The 21654-nt window shown below is 42.4% G+C and overlaps 2 protein-coding genes across 2 annotated transcripts; both read right to left on the reverse strand.

Moving 5' to 3' along the window:
- Positions 1–87: 87 nt before the first annotated feature.
- Positions 88–18210, reverse strand: Akr1e2 (aldo-keto reductase family 1, member E2). Its single transcript, XM_013009389.1, has 11 exons — positions 18119–18210; positions 15547–15714; positions 12913–13029; positions 12065–12142; positions 10794–10916; positions 6948–7045; positions 5182–5254; positions 4562–4645; positions 3357–3439; positions 2691–2798; positions 88–2630 (listed from the first exon to the last, which is right to left on the reverse strand). Exons 1-10 carry the CDS (start codon positions 18155–18157, stop codon positions 2756–2758), a joined length of 906 nt encoding a protein of 301 aa, XP_012864843.1. The 5' UTR covers positions 18158–18210; the 3' UTR covers positions 88–2630; positions 2691–2755.
- LOC105980519 (nudC domain-containing protein 2-like) lies at positions 8964–9615 on the reverse strand. The gene is given in 2 exon segments (XM_013009390.1): positions 8964–9587; positions 9589–9615. Coding segments are annotated over 2 exon segments (474 nt in total). The 3' UTR covers positions 8964–9140.
- Positions 18211–21654: the final 3444 nt, after the last annotated feature.

The raw sequence follows: 21654 nt of genomic DNA on the forward strand, positions 1-21654 counted from the left end.
TGTGCAATATACATTTTGTTACATTTTAAAATAGAGTCAAAGTTTAATTAACATATAACAATGTGTGAATACATAATACTAAAAGTATCCAGATGTCAATGAAATTTATTACATCAAAAACATGGGAAAAAAGTCTCAAAATGAATTAAAAAAAAGGGGTGGTCACATATGGCTATATGAATCATTATTTGCACATGATTTTATAGCAATCATCATAAAATATTATATCAAGCAATTACAACAAATGAAACTTACAACAAATGAAACACAACAAATGAAAAACTAAGCAATTGACAATTGCTAGAATTATACATATCACTTCATTAAGTTTGAAGGATATGATTAGCATACAGAAACCAAGGAGAGGTGCGCACACACACACAGAGAAAGAGACAGGGACAGAAAGAGTTGGTATCAACTTCCTTGTATTAAATAGATAATTTGACATATCCTACCTACAGTTGTTGTAAGGAAGAGGTCAGGGTGCTCAGTTCCCAGGATACTTTAAGGAATTTGCCTCTGTTCAAGGAAATTGAGGGCTAGTGTCTATTTGTATAACAACACATTGGTCTTTTGCTGTTTGGGGAAATAGACTTACAGGTTTATTAATGTTTGGTAATGTTCAAGACAGGGAAAACTTGCAACTATCCAGTTTTCAGAGTTAATAAAGTTACCCTAAATTGCTTAGTTGTAACAAAGGAAAAATCTAAGTGACCTTACATACCAGACATTGTATTAAGGAGTTTGTTTCATAGTTTTACAGATTTGACCCTACACTTTTATCTTAGTACCAAGCTAAGAACTGGCAAGGTTTAGGCTTTGACTGAGCAAGAAGTCAATACTGTCTTCCTCAGTCAAAAGAATGCTGGTCACACCCACAAACAAGAAAAAATAAGACAATAAAATCACTCTAAGTCCTCCAGAAGGACACAACCCTATAAACAAGAGTTCAGACTTTGAGCCCTGCAACTTGAAAAGAAAACAAGCGAAGGATTTATTTAGCAACTAAACTGGTGGTAATGTTGCAACAGCCACAGGAAACTGATATGGGATCCTCCTTAATGGTTTGGAGAGTTCTAAGTACACAGTTTATCATGAGCAAGTCCCTGTGCCAGGTCTTATAAGAGATACATTCTCTATAAGAGAGATAAATTCATGCCTTTAGTTTTGTTAATGGTATCGGGAGAAATACAGTTTAACTTCACAAAGGAGTCCATGCCTACATGACCTTGCTCTCCTCAGATAACATTTTCCAGAGCAGGCATCACGCAAGCAACAGACTGAATTACAAAGTGGGGGCACTTGAAATGTCCAGGTTTTTTATCACAAGTAAGGCAGGCAGATCCTGATGATGGCTGTATCTTGTATCAATATGTCCCACACAGGGAAAATACGTTACAGTGTGTCCACATACAACTACATGCATTGAATATCATCAACTCATACCTTCTTAAGTTGTCCTCTTCCATGGTTTTATGCCTTTAATTGCTATTTAATCTTGGTACTTTTATACTTTTAAAGTAATAAAGTGCCCAGTAGGGGACAAGTATGTATTAAGATGAGTAACTGCCAGTCTTAAAAGCCATCAGAAAAACAAGCCAATTGACATAGGAAGATGCTTAAAAGGGTTCTAGTTGTCTGTATTTCCTTTGTGGAATGTGCTTCAGCAGACCCCAGAGCAGGGAAGAAGAACATACATAGAAATCACATTACCTGAAGAGACCAAGGGAGAGAAGAGCTTTGTGAACTCCAATTTCAGAATTCAACGAAAATAAACAGAGTACTTAATTACCATTTGCAAAGGAAATTAGCAACTACTGATTAGAAGTGTGACTGTATAAGCTCTAGGAAACTCTTTAAGTTTTCCTAATTTTGTTACCTGTTGGCTTTTTACAATGATTTCACAGGTGCAGTGATTGTGCCTTTTGCAATAGGTGGTCCCATGCGCCACCTAGTGGCTGAGTTAACGGACAGTTTTTGTGTAGGTTGAGGAAATCCATGAAATGCAAATGATTGATTCTCATTATGCAGGAATGCCATGCTTTCAAATTTGCCTACTCGTTCCAATTCACTTTTGACCTTGAAATGCTATTCAAGTGCTCCCCTGATCATTTGAGGGCCTGGCTGGAACAGTCGAAACCTGAATTCTAGACCACTTCTTGTTTTAGTTCCTATGCCATAAACAGCGTCCTTGACGTGAACAATCACAGCTTTCCTTTTGAGGTGTGCAGGCAGATTTTGCTTTAAGATCATCTATGAGTCACTGGCAGTGTGTGTGGGGGATGGGGTGGGGGAGGGGGCAGGAAGGTAAAACATAATGGTTCTAGATGGATAGCCTATTGAAGGGAGGGATCATGATTATTCTTTTCAACTCTTGTATAATTCCATAACTCAGTTATTTCCTTAAATACAAAGGCAAATTTAATTTGTCAATCACTGATATTTTTCTTCAATGTAGTGGCCACATAGATGGACTCATAGAAATCCCGGTACCCTGTTGGGTTTTACAGACTTTACTCCTTCGTGGATCCCTGGAGTTCGTGGCTACGTTTCCTCATGACCACTTATGTCTTTCTAACACTTAGAACACAGTCAGTCCCTCTGGTTTGTCAGGGAACTAGGCTCTACCTGTTACCTCCATCCCGGACACCGCTGCCCTGGATGCTGCCCTGACAGACCTTTGCAGAGATGGCCAATGACTCAAGCTTTGCAGTTTGTCTGGGCTGAGCAGAAATGAGGAGGGCTGAAGCCATCTTCAGTACTCAATGTGGAAGGGATAATCTTTGTGATTTTTACTTCTGAAAAACAGAACACCAACTTTAAAACAAAGACCAAACAACAACAACAAAAACCAACCCCTCAGGAACAAAGTGATTATTTTAAAGAGAAACATTTTAACTCTCTAGCAGATGAATTAATTTGGGGCTGGGCTCCAGTGGCTCACAACTATAATCCTACAGTGGCTCATGACTATAATCCTAGCTACTCAAGAGGGTAGGATCTGAGAACTGAGGTTTGAAGTCAGCCTTGGCAGAAAAACCTGTGACTCTTATACCAATTAACCACTAAAGAAACACAAATAATAAATTAAAAAATAGAAGTGGAACTGTGGCTCAAGTGGTACAGTGCCAGCCTTGAGCAAAAATGCTAAGTGACAATGCCCAGGTCCTGGTGTCAAGCCCCAGTACCAACACACACACACACACGTAGTTTTGGCCTTTTTCCAATATGACAAGCAGGTTGAGTTAACCTGGAATGTGTATAGTAAAAGCCTACTAAGGTACCTAGTCATCCCATCTTACATTGCTCCTTGTATTTTAAAAAGAAAGTGTATGTGGGAGGGTGTATATATTTACATAGGCAAGGTGGCCAGGCGGAGATTCTTGTTTAGAGCCAAGAGGTCATTCATATCTTGCTCTGTTAATTCAAAATCAAAGACCTGGAACCAAAATAAATGTTCTTAAGAAACTCGGCTCCATTCCCAATGGCACATGTCACCTACACAGCATTGTGCTAGACCTGCGAAGGACACAGAAATACAAAAGGAACTTGGAATTGACCCCCACCACTCATTTCAGCTTTCACCACCTTGGTTTCTGATCTTGGCTTAGCCCCAGCTATATTAAAGAAAACTCAGGAATGATAAGGGGTGCACTGCCATCAACTCCTGGGAGTAAAGACCAAATGGGGCTGCGAACGAGGTGTGGGAAAGAGAGTTTGTCCGCTGACTCTATCTTTTCCCCTCAAAAGATGAGGCCATTTATTCCATGCTGTCCCAACTAAGAGGCCTCACAGTTCCCAAGACTATGAGCTCTAGCATTTTCCACGTGACAGAACATGTTTTCTTAGCAGTCATCTTTTCTTCCTTTGATGATAGTATTCTTACCCCCTCCCAGCCTGAATCCTTGCACATCCTGAAGGGCTATCCCCCCACAAAAGCAGCATTTCACAATGAATACCATCCATGGCTGCCCAGGAGGTAGGAAGGGGCACATGCCCCCACCAGGGGAGAGGCCCTGTGGGGCCCTAGCATTCACCCCTAGAAACCAACTGGCCCCGAGCCTAGAGAAATGGGCTGTGGAGTGTAAATGGGAATTCTGAACACAAAGAGTTCAGGTGGTAGCGTAGTTTGGAGCAAGTTCCAGCAGAACTTCAGCTCTCAAACATCTCTGAATGGGAGTCATGACTGGAATCCTTCAACACACACACAAGGACACTACCCTAGAGCGACCCATGAGCCAGCTCCTCCCCAAGATCCACTGGGCCACAGCCAGCTTGCTCCCAGGGTAAGCATGGCCATGTGATGTGGCAGTGGGTCCACGCTCCCACGTGGAGTCCATCACCATCTACCCCATGGGAGACCCTCTTCCCTCTTTCCTCCTCCTGTTGGAGTGAATGGAGCCCACACCAGGCCCTAGGGGACCCCTGATAGATGGGAGTCAGGGTGCTTGGACGCAGGGGAAGGCTGACTCTGCATGGACAGGGAGGGTTCTGTGCTGTCTGCACTGCTAGCGATGGTGAGCGGGCCCGCATGAATACATGGACAGAAGAATGCACCTACCTTTATATTCTCTTGAATATGACGTGGGGTGACGGACTTAGGAATCGTGATCACTTTCCGCTGTATCTGAAATCGGATCAAAATCTGCAGGGAGGCAGGGAAGAAAAAGCCTGTCATTCAGAGGGAGCCGACATGATCTCCAGTGTACATGTGAGTTCTGACATTCGGGTCCGAGTCCAGCGTGTCCTTCACACCCAAGTCCTCTGGAACTGGGACTTTCTGAGAGGTTTTATCAATACATCTGTAACGACTAACACCTTAATGAGAATCCCCTAATGTGTCCCAGCCTCTCTTCCCCCTCTTGCCACCCCCACCCCCTGCCAAATAACCTGGAAATAAGAACAAGGAACAAGAGTGTCACCAAGGCCTTTGGGGGCTGCCTCTCACACTGTCCCCGCAGCTGGGGCAGAGGGGAGTGCCCAGGGACTTGTCCTGAGCACTGACAGGTGAGGAACCCATGGTGTGTGACATGAGTGAATGGGAATATGGAAGCTCTGATGAGCCATCAACTCATCCTAGGAACTGACACGGTGGGAAGACCTCGAGAGGTAAGCTCTCAGCCCAAGCTTGCATACCCCCCCACCCCCCGCCTCCCCCGCTTCCCCCGCCCTGCACCGTACCTGTGAAGGAGACTTCTTATGCTCCTTGGCGATCCTCTGGATCACAGGGTCCTCCATCAACTCCACCCCCTTACTAGGGAGACATAGCACAGAGTGGTGAGCCAGAAAATCCAACCAAGGTGCTAATCAACCACCAAACTTTTCTTCACAATGGAAGGTTTGGTATTTTCCCCTTGTGATCCATCACCCCACAATCACACATCACACATCACCCCAAATCCACTCTCTGAAGATGGTCATGGATGACACTGTGGGGAACACACATGCGCACGTGCATGCACGCACGCGCGCGCACACACACACACACACATGCATATCATCACTTTCCACACATCCTCTCAACATGTTCCAGACCACACCATGATTTGAAGGACTATAACAAATAAAATCTATGTTTACTATATGATCTATCTATATACAACATATACACAATTGCATATATATAGTCTATATAAGAGATTTAGAGATCTATGACATTTGTCCTGGAAAAAGGACAAGCTCTAGTAATTAAGAGGCAACTTCTTAATTTTAAATAAATAAATAAATAAATAAATAAACAAACCAGCATCTATGAAGCAGTACGTAGGTTCCAAGCACTGGGCTCAGTATGCTCCTTAAAGTGTCTGGCATGAACTAAACAGAACACTCACTTTCTTTCATAGGCCAGCAGTCCAGATGGATTCCCTACCGCAAGCTATCAGAGGCACTTCTACCCCAAAGCTCAGCCACAGAATGTGACCCGGCTTTTGAGGAACAACCTAGCTTTTGCCAAAGTTCAAATCTGCACACCTCCCTTCACAGGGAAAACACAGATGATAAGGTAGAAGTCATTTCAGCATCTTTAGGCACTGTGCTGAGCAAGAGGCTGGGACGAGGCCCTGCATTCAAGAAGCTTTATCGAGCGGACAGGCGAAGGGAGCAACAACAAGGGAATCTACAAGGGCTAGGCACAAAATACAAAGACGGGGCTACAGAAGGGCTTCTTGGGAGGATCTGCTGAGTTCAATCTTCAATCAGAAATGGGCGTTAAACTAGGTTTGAAAAAGATTATCAAGAGTGGTGTATGCAAAGCCAAAGACTAGAAAGAACAGAGACTAGAAAGAACATTCTGTCCAAGCGACCACAAGTCGTTTCACTGGGTGAACGCACTGGGGGTTTGTGGGAATGGGGAGACGTGAAGCCAGAGGACAGGCCAGCGGAGACTTGCCTGAAGTAGAAGAAAGGTGGGTCTGGGAGGGACTTACAGGGTTCCTCTAGGACCTTAGGGAATTCCTGCTTCATTAATAGAAATGGTGACAGGAGAGATCAGAGGGCAGATTTGAGCTTCTGGCACAATGACTGGTGGATGTTGGGGTTGGGTTGGCTTGAGGGGCGGGGCGGGGGGGGGAGAGGCAGGGGAAGAGTGACACAATTCATTTCTGGCTTAGGTGGGGGATCCCCAGTTGATTAGCAAGAGTGAAGTGCAAATTCCACGTCCTTGGACTCACCCTGAGACTCACCCTGAGACTCACCCTGTAAGAGTGATCAACAGCTGACGGATGAACTAGATGGAGTTCCACAAAGCCATCCCTTTAGGCTGTGGTCCCTTAAAAGGCACAGCGTGGTTCGGAGCAGCCCAAAGTAACGGTCCAGCTTCCATCAGAGCTCCTTGCCTTCAGTTCAGGAGTGGACACCCTTTGAGTCCTCCACACCTTCGTAATGAAGATCTCCCAAATGTGGGGAGACATCTCTGCCCTGCTAGGACCCAGCCATTGAAGCATCCTTACCTTGAGCCACCCAGAGGGCGGTATGCAGTGACACATACATCTCTGTCTTGGCAGAAATGAATCAGTTTCTCCTGAGTAAGATATGGGTGGCATTCAATCTACAAACAGAATCACAGGATACCATGAAAATTCAGACCCACCGCTCTACGAGAGAGGATTTACAGCAAGGTCTCGGCTGTTGTCATTGATTAGACTCAGAGTTCTTCTAGAAGCCTGGGTGTTTTCATCCCCATGGGATAAGTTGGGTTTGATCATTTGTAAGATGCTGCTTGCCAAAGAGGTATGCGGTTTAGACACTGACGTCATCTGAATGCTCAGCATCACCCATATGGTGAGGCCTTCATCACCAGAGGGCATCTGCCATATCCAGAGCCCCCATCTCTCCCTTGCCCTTCATCATCCTCTATGACACATTCTGGCAGTTGACACCTCATATATTTTATTTGTTGATTGTCTGTTTCCGCTAGATCTGGCAAGAATCATTCCTAATCATTTAAGGAGCTCCTCAACATAAAGATACCGACACAAAATAAGAGCTCTATTGTCTAGAAACACATCCTGGGCATGACGGTTTCAAAATAGGCTACACCAAACTGCAAGTCAGGTGGTGGCTGCACTGTGTGCTGGTGACAAGGACAGGACGCAGAAGCTTCTGGAAGGCTGAGAATGTGGTCTCTTGCTTGGGAGCCTGAGTTTTCTGAGTATGACCACTTGTGTTCTTTATGATTCATGGTGGATCTATGTTGTGCCATATTTTATTTTAAAGCTTATTATCTTATTCATTGGGGGAAAATATGATGCTTGCTTTTTTGTGTGTGGTAGTAGGGTTTGAACTCAAGGATTGCACTTGAGCCATGCCTGTGATTCTTTTACAATTATATATATATATATATATGTATATATATATTTTTTCTTTTCAGATAGTGTCTTCTGACTTTTGATTAGGGTTGGCCTTGTACCACAACTCCTGAGTGGCTGGATTACAGGTATGAGCTACCACAACTAGTCCTGCTTCATTCTTAACAGTCCCAAATGTCCAAATGCATTCTGATTTATTCACACAAGAGCAAGCGCATAGAAACAAGAAGGAATAACCTCTCACATGCATATATATGGATGACATTAACAAACACAACACTGGGTAAAGGCACCCAGGCAAAGGGGTCAACAATGAATCACTACATGAATGTCAATAGCAACAGCAGCTATCCCTCGAAAGGCCAGGCATGCATGCCGACTGGAAAGGAGAAGTGTTGGTAAGGTGTGGCTGGGGCATTCCTTGTGCTGTTTCATGTCGTTAATGCTGGCCATAGTGTGAGGCTTGGTTTATAAGAATTCATTGGCTGGGAAGGTGGCTTAGTGGTAGAGTGCTTCCCTAGCATGCATGAAGCCCTGGGTTCGATTCCTCAGTACCACATCAACAGAAATAGTCAGAAGTGGTGCTGTGGCTCAAGTGGTAGAGTGCTAGCCTTGAGCAAAGGAAGTTCAGGGACAGTGTTCAGGCCCTGAGTTCAAGCCTCAGGACTGGCAAAAAAAAAAAAAGAATTCATTAAGTTCTGTTCTCATGTGAATTATATATATATATATATGTAAATAATAAATATATATTAAAATACATGCATACAATTCATATTATAGTATATATACATAATATACAATTCATATATAACATACATGATATATAGTTAGATACAAATTGCATATGTATATCTATATTATACTAAAGGATATTATATATAGTATATATATACTTTTTATCAAAATGTTTTGTATATATATTTTTTTTCCTGCTTAGAAAATTTATTGAACATTATTCTTGCAACACACTTAAGAAAAACTTAAATGTTCCCTGAAGGCACCCTTCATTTCATATGATTGGTATTTTTTGTAGTAAAAATACAATTAAATATGAAATTAGTAAAAGGCAGAATATAAAACTTCATGCTGAGCAAAAACAAGTCCAAAAAAAGTCACCATATATCCACAGAATATTTCCTATGGTACATGTTTTCTATGTAAATCATATCTTAATGCAATTTTTAGAACCATATTTAAATAGCTTTGCAATTTGTTAATTGTAGGTATCCTATTTTTTTCTTCCACCACATAATATACTGCTTATATTAACATTGGCTATACCTGCTATGATCCACACAATGTAACCAAAAGCTTTTCTTTTCTAAAGAACTGAAGTTATTTCTCAAGGTTTGAGAAATCTGGTCCACCTTTTGTGTAGTTTCCTGAGATTTCAGCTCCACTGAAGTCAAAGCCAGGACTTTCTTTTTGGAACCTCTCTAATGTGAGCTTTCTCTGCATTTGGTCTTGTACCCAAGGATCAGCGGCGTATTCAGATTCTAGAAGGGAAGTCCAACAGTTGGCTGCGTCTCTCTTTGTCTTTGTAAGAACAATGCGGACCCTTTTTCTAACCTCCAAAGTCCATGTTCCTTCATCAGCTATAGTGGAATCAAAGAGCTTGCCCTTGAGCATCTCGCGGCCGCCCACGGCCAGCGCCACGTGCCGGCTCTGCAGGCCGCACTGGACGTCCTGCACGCGCATGCCCAGCGGCACCCGCACCTCGATGAACACCTCCTCCAGCGTCTGGTACCACTGGCCCCACGGCGTCCCGCACGGCACCACCCCCGCTGCGCTCCTCGAAAGGGGCCCACATGCTCCAGGCCGCGGCCCCCACCCCGCCGCACCGAGTGTGACCTGCGCCCCGCGCCACGCCCCCCCCACCAGACACTGCCTCCAGGCTCCCCCACCCTGTCCCCAATCCCCCGCCGCACCGAGTGTCTGTATATATAACTATTAACTCATATGAATATAATTTTATATATAACATATATATAAGTTAACATAGGTCAACATATGTTAACACATGTATAAGTTAACACATATATAAGTTAACATATATAACATATATAATGTATATATGTTTTCTATATATAACATATGTTAACATATGTTACATATAACTTATATATAACATATGTAAGTTAACACATGTTATATATGTTATATATAAGTTAACATATATAAGTTATATGTATAAGTTGTATATATCATATATACAACTATGTTATATGTTTAACATATATGTAATATATAATACATTAGATATATAATATATAATTTATAATATATAACATATTACATATAATTATATAATTATGTATTATATTACATATCATATATGTTAAATATATAATATATATGATATATGCCATATATAATAAATATATATAATATATAACAATTTATAGTTATCTATGATTATATAATCATGATTATATTATATAATCATATATTATGTAATTATATAATTATGTATTAGATATAATATATATTAGATATATATATAATATATTATATATTACACATATAACATATTAAATATATATTATATATTATATAGTTATATATAACTATATATATCATATATTACCAAAATAACTTTTTGGTAAAGTTTCAGTGAAATAAAACACTGTGAAATGCTCCCTGGCCATACAGAGCCAGTTAGATGAATAAATGCAATGGTCTTTGCCTCATGAAGACACTCTCTGTATTACAAAACAGAAGGAATATGAACCCCATCTTGGCAGTCTGAGAGCCTGGTAGGTGTTATGTCAGCCCTCCTTTTCTGAGGCCCGTCTGAGGGCATTAGAAGAGGCAGAGCAGGGCCTTGTTCTCGGCAGTGGGAATGAGGGTCTGCTAAGACTACTGTCCTCCTAAACACACCAGTGACCTGCCCATAGCCGCCCGTGGCTAGCTGCCCTCCAGGCTGCCCTCCACCTGCAAAAGCACTGCCTAACTACATGTCTTCACTCAAGCCACTAGTGCACACACCTGGTTTGTCAATGGCTTGAACCTCAAATTAGGCTTATTCAAAAGCATGTCAAGTTGTTCGCTGTTGAAGTTGGACACACCGATGGCTTTGACCAGGCCTGTGACCACCAGGTCCTCCATGGCCTAGAAGAGAATGAAGAATGCTGCTAGGTACCCGAGCTCTGCCTGGATTCCACGGACAAGGCACTTCCTTCAGCAACTTCACAGAAGCTTTGGGAAAATGTCACAGAAAATACATTTACGAAACTTTACCTGAAGCATCACAAGAATTTCTACAGCCATGGTCTTGTCTCTGTTCTGTTTCTTAACAGTGGGGGACACTAAGCTGGAACTGGGAATAATTTGCCTATCTTACAGGGCAATTGTTTTTTCCACCCTTTGAACTTAGTGCCTGGGTGCTATCTGGAGCTTTTTTTTTTTTTTTTGGTGCAAGGCTAGTACTCTACCATTTGAGCCACAGCTCCACTTCCAGCTTATTAGTTATTAACTGGAGTTAAGAGTCTCATGGACTTTCCTGCCCAGGATCAGCCTCTCTGAGTAAGTAGGCTGTATACGTCTTGATCCATGCATCCAGCCCATTTTGTGCTGATTATTTTTGAGAGAGGATCTCACTGTGTTGGCCTGAGATGGTCTAGACTGAGATATTCCTACTTATGTTTCCTGGCATAGCTAGAATGACAGGTGCACATCACCATGGCCGGCTCTTTCTGCTGAGAAGTGGTCTTGTGAAATGGAACGGCAGTCCACTTAAACTCAGCCCCCAGGATTGGGCTCTGCCACATTGCTTAGGAGGCAAAAGTGCATCACCATGCCCAGCTAGTGGTTTACATGGGGTCTCAAGAACTTTTTTTTTGCCCTAGTTGGCTTGGAACTTTAATCCTCTTGAACTTCTCCTGAGTAACTAGACATGTGCCAATGACTAGTACCCAGTTGAAAACACAAGATTTTTTTTACCTTGTCTTCATTTATGTTTTCTGAAATCAATGTGACATTTCTGAACTAAAAAATGTTAACACTGAGGGAAATAAAAAAATTATCCTTCAAATGTTTTAGAGAGACATACCATACTAGGGTCAAGATAACAAGAAAGTGATTGGACATAAATATACTTATCAGATGAATACCTGAACTCACAATTCATACCACACATCTGTGTCTCAAGACAGACTTAAGTGAATTTGAACACAAAAAGCTGAAAAGGTCTCCCAGTGTTTCCTATCTGGACATCTCTGGGTAGGGATGACGTTTCGAGATGGTGTGGCTTAGCTTACCTCCCAGGTATCCAGGAAGTTCGTGTCACTGGGTATAACCATGCCATTCTCATCCAAAGGTAAGTCTTTGTCTCCAGACTGTGAGAACCAGAAGAAAAAGAGCATATTGGGGATTTGTCATCATCCTCTAGGGGAGTCTGACCAGGAAAAGGATCCAAAAATATGGGGGAAAACTCCAGTCAGCAGAGTGGGGTCTAAGCTTTGGTCCTGATTTTTCAATCTCCATTTTCCTAGGACCATGAACTTGATGGTCAGCCAAGGCTCTGCCAGCCTTGAAGTTTACTCTCTCTCTCCTAGAAGGCAGGGAAGGAGGGCTTTGAATCTCTGCTATATAAGTGCATGATTTCAGGGATGGAGGAGCTGATTCTTCATGGCTTAAGAACACAGCTTTCTCCCAACTCCGCTGTGGGGACTGTCTCTTCTCTTCTGAGAATTCCAATCGTAAGGAGAGATAATACGATAAGAAAACAAAGATGCACATCTTTGCAGAAGGTGGAGAAAGATACCGTACAAGTGTAAAAATCAAGCTCTCCTGAGCAAGTACAGGGACTGAATCCCATCTATCCTCTTTACTCAGGTACCATCTCCTTCTGAGCATGTGCAGGATAGATGGAAATGTATCCTCTTTATTCACACACCATCATGGCCTATGTGTCATGATATGCTGGCAAGTGACAGATAACACACATGTAATAACACCTAAACAATGAATACGTTGAAAGTTCCAGCCTGCTTTCTAATTTTTTTTTCAGGAAGTTTCCACTATGAACTGTAGCAACTATTTTGCTTCAGAACTACCTCCTATCTTGACATTTGTCTAGTCTCTCATGCAAATCTAATCACCCTACCTGGAAACCCATGGGCCAGTGTATGAGGTAGAGATCCAGGTAATCCAACTTCAAAGCCTCCAGACTCTTGGTACATGCCGACTCTACTGAGGACTTGCTGTGGTGGGTGCACCAGAGCTACAGTAAAGAAGGGAGGCCATGGTTACAAGCTACATTCAGTGCTAACACTGAAGCATCCCCAAAGACCCACAGAGCTCCTATGTGGAAGACCACATCTCAATTCAACAGTGAAGACTCTGGGAGATGTTCTGAGGGGAGGGCAGAGACGTTATACTAATATATATGTATAATTTGAATTGGGCACTGGTGACTCATGGCTATAATCCTAGCTACTCTCAAGAGAGCTGAAGATCTCAGATATGAAGGCAATCCAAACAGACAGATCCAAGAGATCCTTATCTCCACTCAACCAGGAAAAGGCTGGAAGCCTTTTCAAGTGGTTCAAGTGATAAGATGCTACCTTGAAGAAGAAGTTATTAATGGGAGGGGTTTTTGCTTATTTGGATCCACTGGGACCACAAAATGCAAAAATAATACCTACAGGCAGAAAAGGTATGAATAAAAAAAATCAGAATTTTTTGGGGGGCTGGGAAGGTGGCTTAGTGGTAGAGCACTTGCCTTGCATGCATGAGGCCCTGGGTTCGATTCCTCAGCACTACATAAGCAAAAAGAAAAAAGCCGGAAGTGGTGCTATGGCTCAAGTGGTAGAGCACTAGCCTTGAGCTGAAGAGTTGAGGGGCAGCGCCCAGGCCCAGAGTTCAGGCCCCATGACTGGACCCCCCCCCAAAAATCAGAATTTTTATATCATGTTTTCCAGTCATACATACTTCATGTTCTAGGTTCTCTGTTGTTCTAAGATATTATAATCATGCATGTTAAACCAGGTAACTATATATATATATACATACATATATATATATACACACACACACATAACATGTCATATATAATATATTGTTTTATAATAATTTAGTGTATTTCTTTCCACATTCCTGAATAACAACTATTCTAAATTGCTTTTCCCTTCATTATTTTCCCTAATACATTTTTTATTAACATTAGAGGTCAGCTCCAAAGCTCTGTTACAAGTAAAAATAAAACTAATGAGGAAATTTTTTTATGAAAGAGCAGGCACTAAAAAAATAAAAATAAGTGACAAACAGAATTTAATAACACAAAAAAGGACAAATTCTAGAAGTAAACATATCACACTGTGAGCAAAAATGATCTCTGAGTGATAAATATACAAGTGACTTATTACATTTTAGTGACAGTTCCAAATTTACAAAAGAATGAGCACACTTTCCTGATGGCTATAACACTCTTAGAAGCTACTTGCCCTCAGATGATGGCTTTCCTTGGATAAACATACATCACTCCTTTCTTTCTCTCTATTCTCTAGCTGAGAACAAAGACAACAGAAGTTGATGAATGATGAAATTGTCACAAGGATCAATGTTAAGAGTGGATTACTTCCAAGTAAAATAGGAAGGCAAATCCACCACTGAAACAACTATAGAAGTTTAAATCTAGAAATGACTCAGGAGATGATCGAACTCCAACTCTCCTTTTACAGATGCTCTTGCTGTGCCCCTTAGGCTGACAAAAGTACTGACAGCTAGAAATTGAATGTGAGACTAATCATCTTGTGGTCTTGACATGCTGCTTCAAAGGAGAAAAATTCAAAAGGAAAGAAATTCTTTTGTTTCCTACTATCATGGGTGTATTTTGTACATTTTCCAAGGGCTTACATCTTAAAGCTCCTTCATATCCATTTTCTCATCTCCATCTCTGGCCAGTCTGTCCATCATGGCCTTCATCATCTCCCATTTTACACTGTGTTAATACTCCCCAACAGGTCTCCCATCTCTGTGTCAAATGTCTCAAAGGCACGCTCCTTTCAGCAGGTGTGAGATCCCACAGATAACACAACTCGCTTCCATATAATATAAATTGCTCTGCTTAAAAACTGACTTCTAAGCCTCTAGGAAACAAATTCCTTATGTGGCACATTAAGACCTTCAAGATCTGAACCCAGTCAAATCCCCAGTTCTCCTTACTTTGTTCAGCTTACCATTGTATGATGTGGGAATACCAGATTTCTTACAGATTCCTCAAACTTCCAGGCTGGTTCACGCCTGTTGCCTGGACTCCATCTGCCTTCTCTATTAAGCCGTTTCGCAGAGCTTCTCTACCCAACTTGCAGAGTTTTTTAGATTCAGCAAATTTGGGGTAGAACGTGGAATCTGTGTTTTACTAATCACCCCCATGTGATTGTGAGTTTAGAAATTCCTGTGTAGACAGAGTTCATGATGGCCTAGAGTTTTGGCCCATTGACTACTGTACCCAGAGTGACCACTACTCAATCAATATATTTCACAATTGGATTGTTTATTGGAGGATCTCTGTGCATTTCCAATGGCAATAAAGGATATGAACCAAATATACCTACACACAATGTGGTAAGACTTGTTTGTGAAAAGTCCTTGTTAATTCTGGTTTGAGCACAAAGCAGAGTCACCAGCTGCCATAAGAAAACTGTCAAATCCTCCGTGCTAAGTTATTTTACCTCTCCTGTGACCCAAGACAGTGGAGGCTAAGGCCCTGCTGTCCTTGTAACTGAGAAGACCCTACCTTACTGGTCACGAACAGTTCTTCTCGTTTCACGACACCCTCCTGGATCTTGGAGGAGATTGCTTCTCCAATCTCGTTCTCATTGTGGTACAGATAAGCACAGTCGAAGTGCCGGTACCCCATGTCAATGGCTACCTTCACAGCATTGATCACTTCTCCTGGCAAGGCCTGCAAAGCCAACAATACCTAAGTGTCCCTTCTTCAGTGGGGTATACCATTCCCACCCTCCTCCCCTTTCCACCACAGATGTGGAATCAAGTAATACATACAAAAACATTAAGTCACCAAGTTGATACTGGTTGTAACCACGCCCCCAAATCAGGGATTATCAAAGTCAGAAAGGAATTTATTGATAATCTGTTACAGCTCTTTTACATCATGGGAGGAGCACTGCAGTTACTTTTAGTACCAACAGAAAATTGTACTAGATGCCATACTTCCTGCATGATCAAAAGAATTTAAAAATGTAGAATAAATAATAAGAGACAGCAAGAGATATAAGATCCTTCCAGTAGACTCAAAGACTAAGCAGGAGGCTAACTGTAAAGTTAGTGTTTGATTATGAAGGCAAGCCACCACACAAATGAGCATAAGATAAAACACAAAAACAAAAAAACCCAAACAGACTAAATGCCATAAGTAATATAGACGGAAGTTCAGAAAAGAGAACAATTACTATAAACTGGGTTCTAGAAAGGAAAGGATTTAGAATTTGGGAATGACTCCTAGGAGAAGACTTACAAAGGAAGATTTCTAGTTCACTAAGTCTCTTTTTACTTGAGCTTCTCTGTAAAGCTATGAATATATCAGTACAATTATCTTCATGTAAAAAGGAACAAACTCAGAGTGGCTGAAAATTAATAAGGCAAATATCTATCATATGTCATAGAAAATAAGAATGTTATCAGTAGACTAATAGGATGTAATAAGTAATGCCAGGTATGAGTTATTTGAAGAATGTTAATAAAATAGAAACCCCTAGAAAGATTGGTCAAGAGAAGGTTAATTTGTAAAAATAACATGAGTTCATTGCAGGATATGAGATAAAATATATTTAAGAGAAAACAAGATGGCATAGAGGTGCACATTTATAATCCTAGCTACTCGGAAGGCAGAGGAATGAGAATTGTTGAGTTCAAGGTCAGCACAGGAAAAGTCAGCCCTGAGATCCTATCTCAGAAAACAAAACATAAACAAAGGGGCTAGGCAGCATGGCTCAGGTGTTCTGTCTAGCATGCACCTTGTCACCATGTTCAATCTCTAGTACTTAAAAATTACCAGTAACTACATGTCAACAATTGGGGGGAAAAAGTGATGTAAAAATGGGGGAAAATGCTAGGGAAAAAATCAGGTAATTCTAAAAGCAAATCCAATTCGGCTAGTCCTGAAACTGCTGAAGTGATGAAGCAATTAGAAAATAAAGGAAACCATCAGAGAGTTCTATAAAATGTGTAGGAAATGATTCCAATTCAACAAAATCTTTCAGTCAAATAGAAAAAAAAAAAGGACCACTCCCAATTCTTTCTGCAGAACCAGCCATAAGAATGGGCTGAATGTCTATCCGGTGCACATCCCTGGCTAACCGCTGAGACCGTGTATGAACAACGACAGCCCTGGCCCCTGGAAGCTGGCCAGCAAAGAGGAGAAATCGCGTCCATGATATTTTGGCTAGCAGGGGCTTAGTATACTCGGATTTAATCAATTACCTCCTGTGTGACTTATCTGAGAATGTTTCTATCAAGGATTACATTTAACTATCATGTGATTCAAGAGTTCATTTAAAAGGCTTTTTAGCTGGCAGGGCAGCTCAGATGACAGTCTTCACTGCTCCTATCACGGAGCACTAATGTACCAGTTGCCCTTGAGCTTGTTCCAGGAAAGCCAATGGAATTCTGAAGTTTCTTTGACAACCACGCCGGCACTTTCACCATTCCCTGTCTCCTTGATGCGGCTGCTACCCCCTCTTCACGCTGGCATCCAGTCGGAGGACCCCCTCTGCCAGAGTTCTCCACGCCTTGAGGCCCCTCCTCGGGGCTTTCCTCCTTTTGCTTGTAAAGAACTGATCACTGACTTGGCCTCCGCATCCACCGACTTCTTTTCCCCACGCACCTGGCTGCCCTCCCCTTTCTCAGCCAAGCCATTGCCCAAACATTCCCTGGTTCACGGAGGAAGGGTGAACTCTTCCTGACCAGAACGATCCTTTGGGGTTCGAGGAAAGCACCCCGGTGACAAAACCCCTTGCCAAGCACGCATGAAGCCCTGCGTTGATTTCGCAACAAGTCTCTGTGTGCTGGGGTGACCACCCCCCCCAGTAACCTCTGCCCTCCTAGATGACCTCTGCAGCCTATGACCTTTGCGCCTCCCCCCAGGAGTGACCTCCGCTTCCGGGAGCAACCGGGGAGCACAAACGGGGTCCAGCTGGACAGCGCGGGCTGGGCCAGACGCCGCCCCCCAACCCCGCTTTCCCCCGCCCCAGGACAGGGAGCCCAGGGGGAGGGTCCCCCGCGCCCAACTCCCCACCCTTCCCCCCGAAGCCGGAGTGCTTCCTTCCCGGCCCCAAAGCCCGCGTCACCTTCCAAGTGCCCAGGCCCACCGCGGGGATCTTCTCCATGGCTCCCCGCGTCACCGCCGACACCGCGCCGCCGCCGAGCGCCGTGCAGCTAGTCACGGAGACCCAGGGCAGAGGATAACGGAAGCGCGGCGATGAGCGCTTCTGATTGGTGGAAATGTCGGCGGTGAGAGAACCGATTGGCTGGAAGCTTGAATCCTGATTGGTTGGTCCAAAGTATGGCAGGTTCTCTGATTGGCTGGCAGTGCTGCCCTCGTTCCTGAATCGCAGCAGTGGTGGGTGGATGTGCGCTCTCGTTCCCACGGGGTCTGGGGTGTCACCGGGTTCCCCGGCGGCACCGCGCGCGCGCCGCGCGCGCGTGTGTGTGTGTGTCGGGGGTGGGGCGAGGGGTACAGATAAGGTTCCCGGGCTGTGCCCCAGCGCAGGGCAGAGTCTGGAATCCTGCCTCCGCTGTAGACTCCGGGACCAAAATAGTTAACCTCCCCCTTTCCTTCCCCCCCCCCCCAGGACGGGGAAGGGAGGGACCGGACCGAGGCCTGGCTTTCTGTCTTACAAGTGGGGTGCTCGGCGCTCTACCGGTGTCAGTGGAATCTCCATAGATTCCCCGCCGCCTTGTGTGCTCCGAGTGAGGTCAGGGAAGGTGACAAGCGATTACCGGAAGAAGGGTCACGTTATAACATCATGTTCGACAGAACTCCAAAGGGAGGAGGTTATGTCGACGAATAATTATAATCGGGGCAAGTCGTACGTGAATGACAATGATCAGACAGTTTGAATATTCCCAATATTGAACATATTGCCAAGGGGGAAAGGAACCTGAGGCTGAAATGCGCTATGAAAATACTTGTGATTTCATGGGGGAAGGTCAGAAGGGAGGAAGAGCGTATTAGAAGTTGAATAGATTATGAGACACATTATACATATGATCAAAATACTGTATGTATATATACACATACACACAATGCATATACCATCAAAATCCTATATCGTATTTCATACAATATGTAGCATTTTGTATGATAACTCATATTTCATATGAATTACGTACATAGCTCATATTTGTTTGATAGATATAGGTGGCATATACATGGCACACACACATATAAACACAATGAAGGGTGATAAATACTGTTAGAAAGGGGAGGAAGGAGGAAGGTAAGGGGGTATAACAGAAGGAATGAACTTGTTCAAAGTACATTATACACGTATATAGAAATATCCCAACGAAACTCCTTTATATAGATAGTATATGCTGTAAAAACAAGTCAGAAGTATTCTTTTGTGCTAATCCACCTACTTTGTTTCCAACTCTGTGAGGCTGTGGGGAATGCAGAGATAAGTGCTGTTTTCACAGTTTTGGAGAGAAAAGAAACATACTTTGTTACATGGTTGTCAAGATAAAAGTGAAAACTGAAAGTGAATAATTTAGACTGAATATAGATATTCTCTGCCCAGTGGCTTTCATGGGTCTGTTTCACTAAGTATTGGCGGATGAGGAACATCCTCTGGTGAGGATGTGTATATTTCTCTTCATTGGTGCATGCCTTGGGCTAGCATTACATATTCCTGCTGCAGCTTGTTCCTGGCTGTCTGTCACGACCACATAATCTGTGCACCTCAGCAAACCTAGGATTCAGGAATTGCACTTTCCAGATAAAGGAGCAAGAGATGTAATTTCATTGCATATGTCTGATGTTTAAGGGTGATGAGAGGAAAAGAAATGCAGAAACACTGTGGGGTTTCTGCTGACTTATGCCAAGACAGACTGATGCACCAAGGAAAGAGAAAGTGAGTCACCTGGGGTAGAAAGAGTCAAACCTAGATAACCAAAACGCCAGCATGATTTGGTGAAGCTTCACACAAACCAAAATGGTTCTACGGAGACAACTATGCCATACCCATTTGGACAATCTCAGGTTTGCACACAAATCAGGATGAAGTCTTGAGTTTTCAGTGCTTGCTTTGAGTCATTTTTTAAAATAACACATCAAACCAGGAAACTATGAATTGGTTCTCTTTGTTTTGAAGGCAAGGATAAAAAAAATGATTCTTCCCTGGCACCAAAGATTTACTTGCCTCTCTCACAGCCAAAGGACTTGGGCTATGCAAAAGTTTCTACGAAGGCTGCCAATCAGAGTTATTTGAACCCAAAATAACCTTTTCTTTCATGTCTGGCCAAGATCAGATTTCCTAGTGTGAAATGTGCAATTTTTTTTTACAAAACGAGCAGTCAGTACACTGTTTAGAAGTCAGGGAATGGTTTCTGAAAAGAGAATGTAGAGTTATAAACTTTGAGAAACAGGATTTTGTTGGAACAGTGGAGACAAGACTACATGGGAAATTATACAAAACTACCACTGCTAAACCTCTGTGGACTGGAAATGTGATTTAGTCATTCAGCAGTTCTTTAGTAGTTTGCTTTGTCTAATGAGAAAGCTAAAAAGGCTAAATTAAGCTTCAAGGAAACACCATATCTCTCACAGCAATATTAGCTTTTATAATTTGGACAATATATCTTTGACATAGTGGACAGAGACTTTATAAGAAATGCTACTGAGCTCAGCTAGAAAAGGCATTTTTATATTCCATTTGACAGGCCAAAAATGGTAGGATTTTTATTGTTAGTCACTGAGAAATTAAAAGTTGTTAGACATGAGAAACTTTACAATACGTGTAATTATACAGAATGCGATTCACCTGCACTTTGGAAATATTTTGTGAGTAGAGATGAGCTCATTTATTGAAAAATAGAATTAAAGGAAATAATTGTATGATTTAAAATGGTGATCTTAATATTAGTGGGAAAAAATCCTTATATTAACAGTTACACTTCAATCTTGTTCAAATACACATGGTCTTTATAACTTGATTCTTCCTGCCACCTGGCGGCCAGACCTTATAATGCAGACAAAGGCGCTGGAAGATGAATAGAAATGACTTGACTATATGGATGCATGAATCACACTTGGATTTTCAGAGACCTGAGAGACCTGGGAAATCAGGTCACTCAATTTTTTTTTCATTTTCATTTTCCAGTATAGCTGTTTCTCTAACACACAGTTTCACTGAAGATGACTGTCAAATTTCCATTCTGGTATCTCTTGACTGACTCATTTATTAAGTAATCAAAAGCTTCAGTGATTTCTTGTACATAAACCTTTTACATCTGCAGGTTAAACTTAGAAGGTACAGCAACACCTTAAGGGATGATGCACACACAGATGAAATGAAGCAATGTTTTCCTGAAGCAAAATAAGCACTTAATGGGCAAGGCGAGAGGAATCCTAGGGATTCCGTGGAGAATTCACAGGTTCTGTGAAGGAGTCTGGGTATTCCCACTGCTAACGGTGCCAGGGACATTTGAGATCATGAAACAGGAGTTAAGACTGAAATCAAGGTTCAAATGTCACCTTGGTGACATCATTCTTTTCCAAACAGGAGGAGGAAGCCAGATAGCCATGACCAAGAACCGCAAAGTTCCAGGACACAGCGGGGCTGTGACTTGTGAGTCACAAGGTCTCTGATGCTTACATGAGTCA

This window comes from Dipodomys ordii, unplaced genomic scaffold, assembly GCF_000151885.1.
Source record: "Dipodomys ordii isolate 6190 unplaced genomic scaffold, Dord_2.0 Scaffold9, whole genome shotgun sequence".
Taxonomy (NCBI): Eukaryota; Metazoa; Chordata; class Mammalia; order Rodentia; family Heteromyidae; genus Dipodomys; species Dipodomys ordii.

What these genes read in the sequence shown, in the direction of transcription:
- Akr1e2 (XM_013009389.1), bottom strand. Translation starts at nt 18,157, where the DNA reads ATGGAGAAGATCCCCGCGGTGGGCCTGGGCACTTGGAAG. An exon ending in CGCCCTCTGGGTGGCTCAAG is followed by an intron (nt 5,255 to 6,947) that starts GTAAGGATGCTT and finishes ATGTCTCCCTAG; the next exon opens with TAAGGGGGTGGAGTTGATGG. An exon ending in ATAAGAAGTCTCCTTCACAG is followed by an intron (nt 4,646 to 5,181) that starts GTACGGTGCAGG and finishes GCCTCCCTGCAG; the next exon opens with ATTTTGATCCGATTTCAGAT.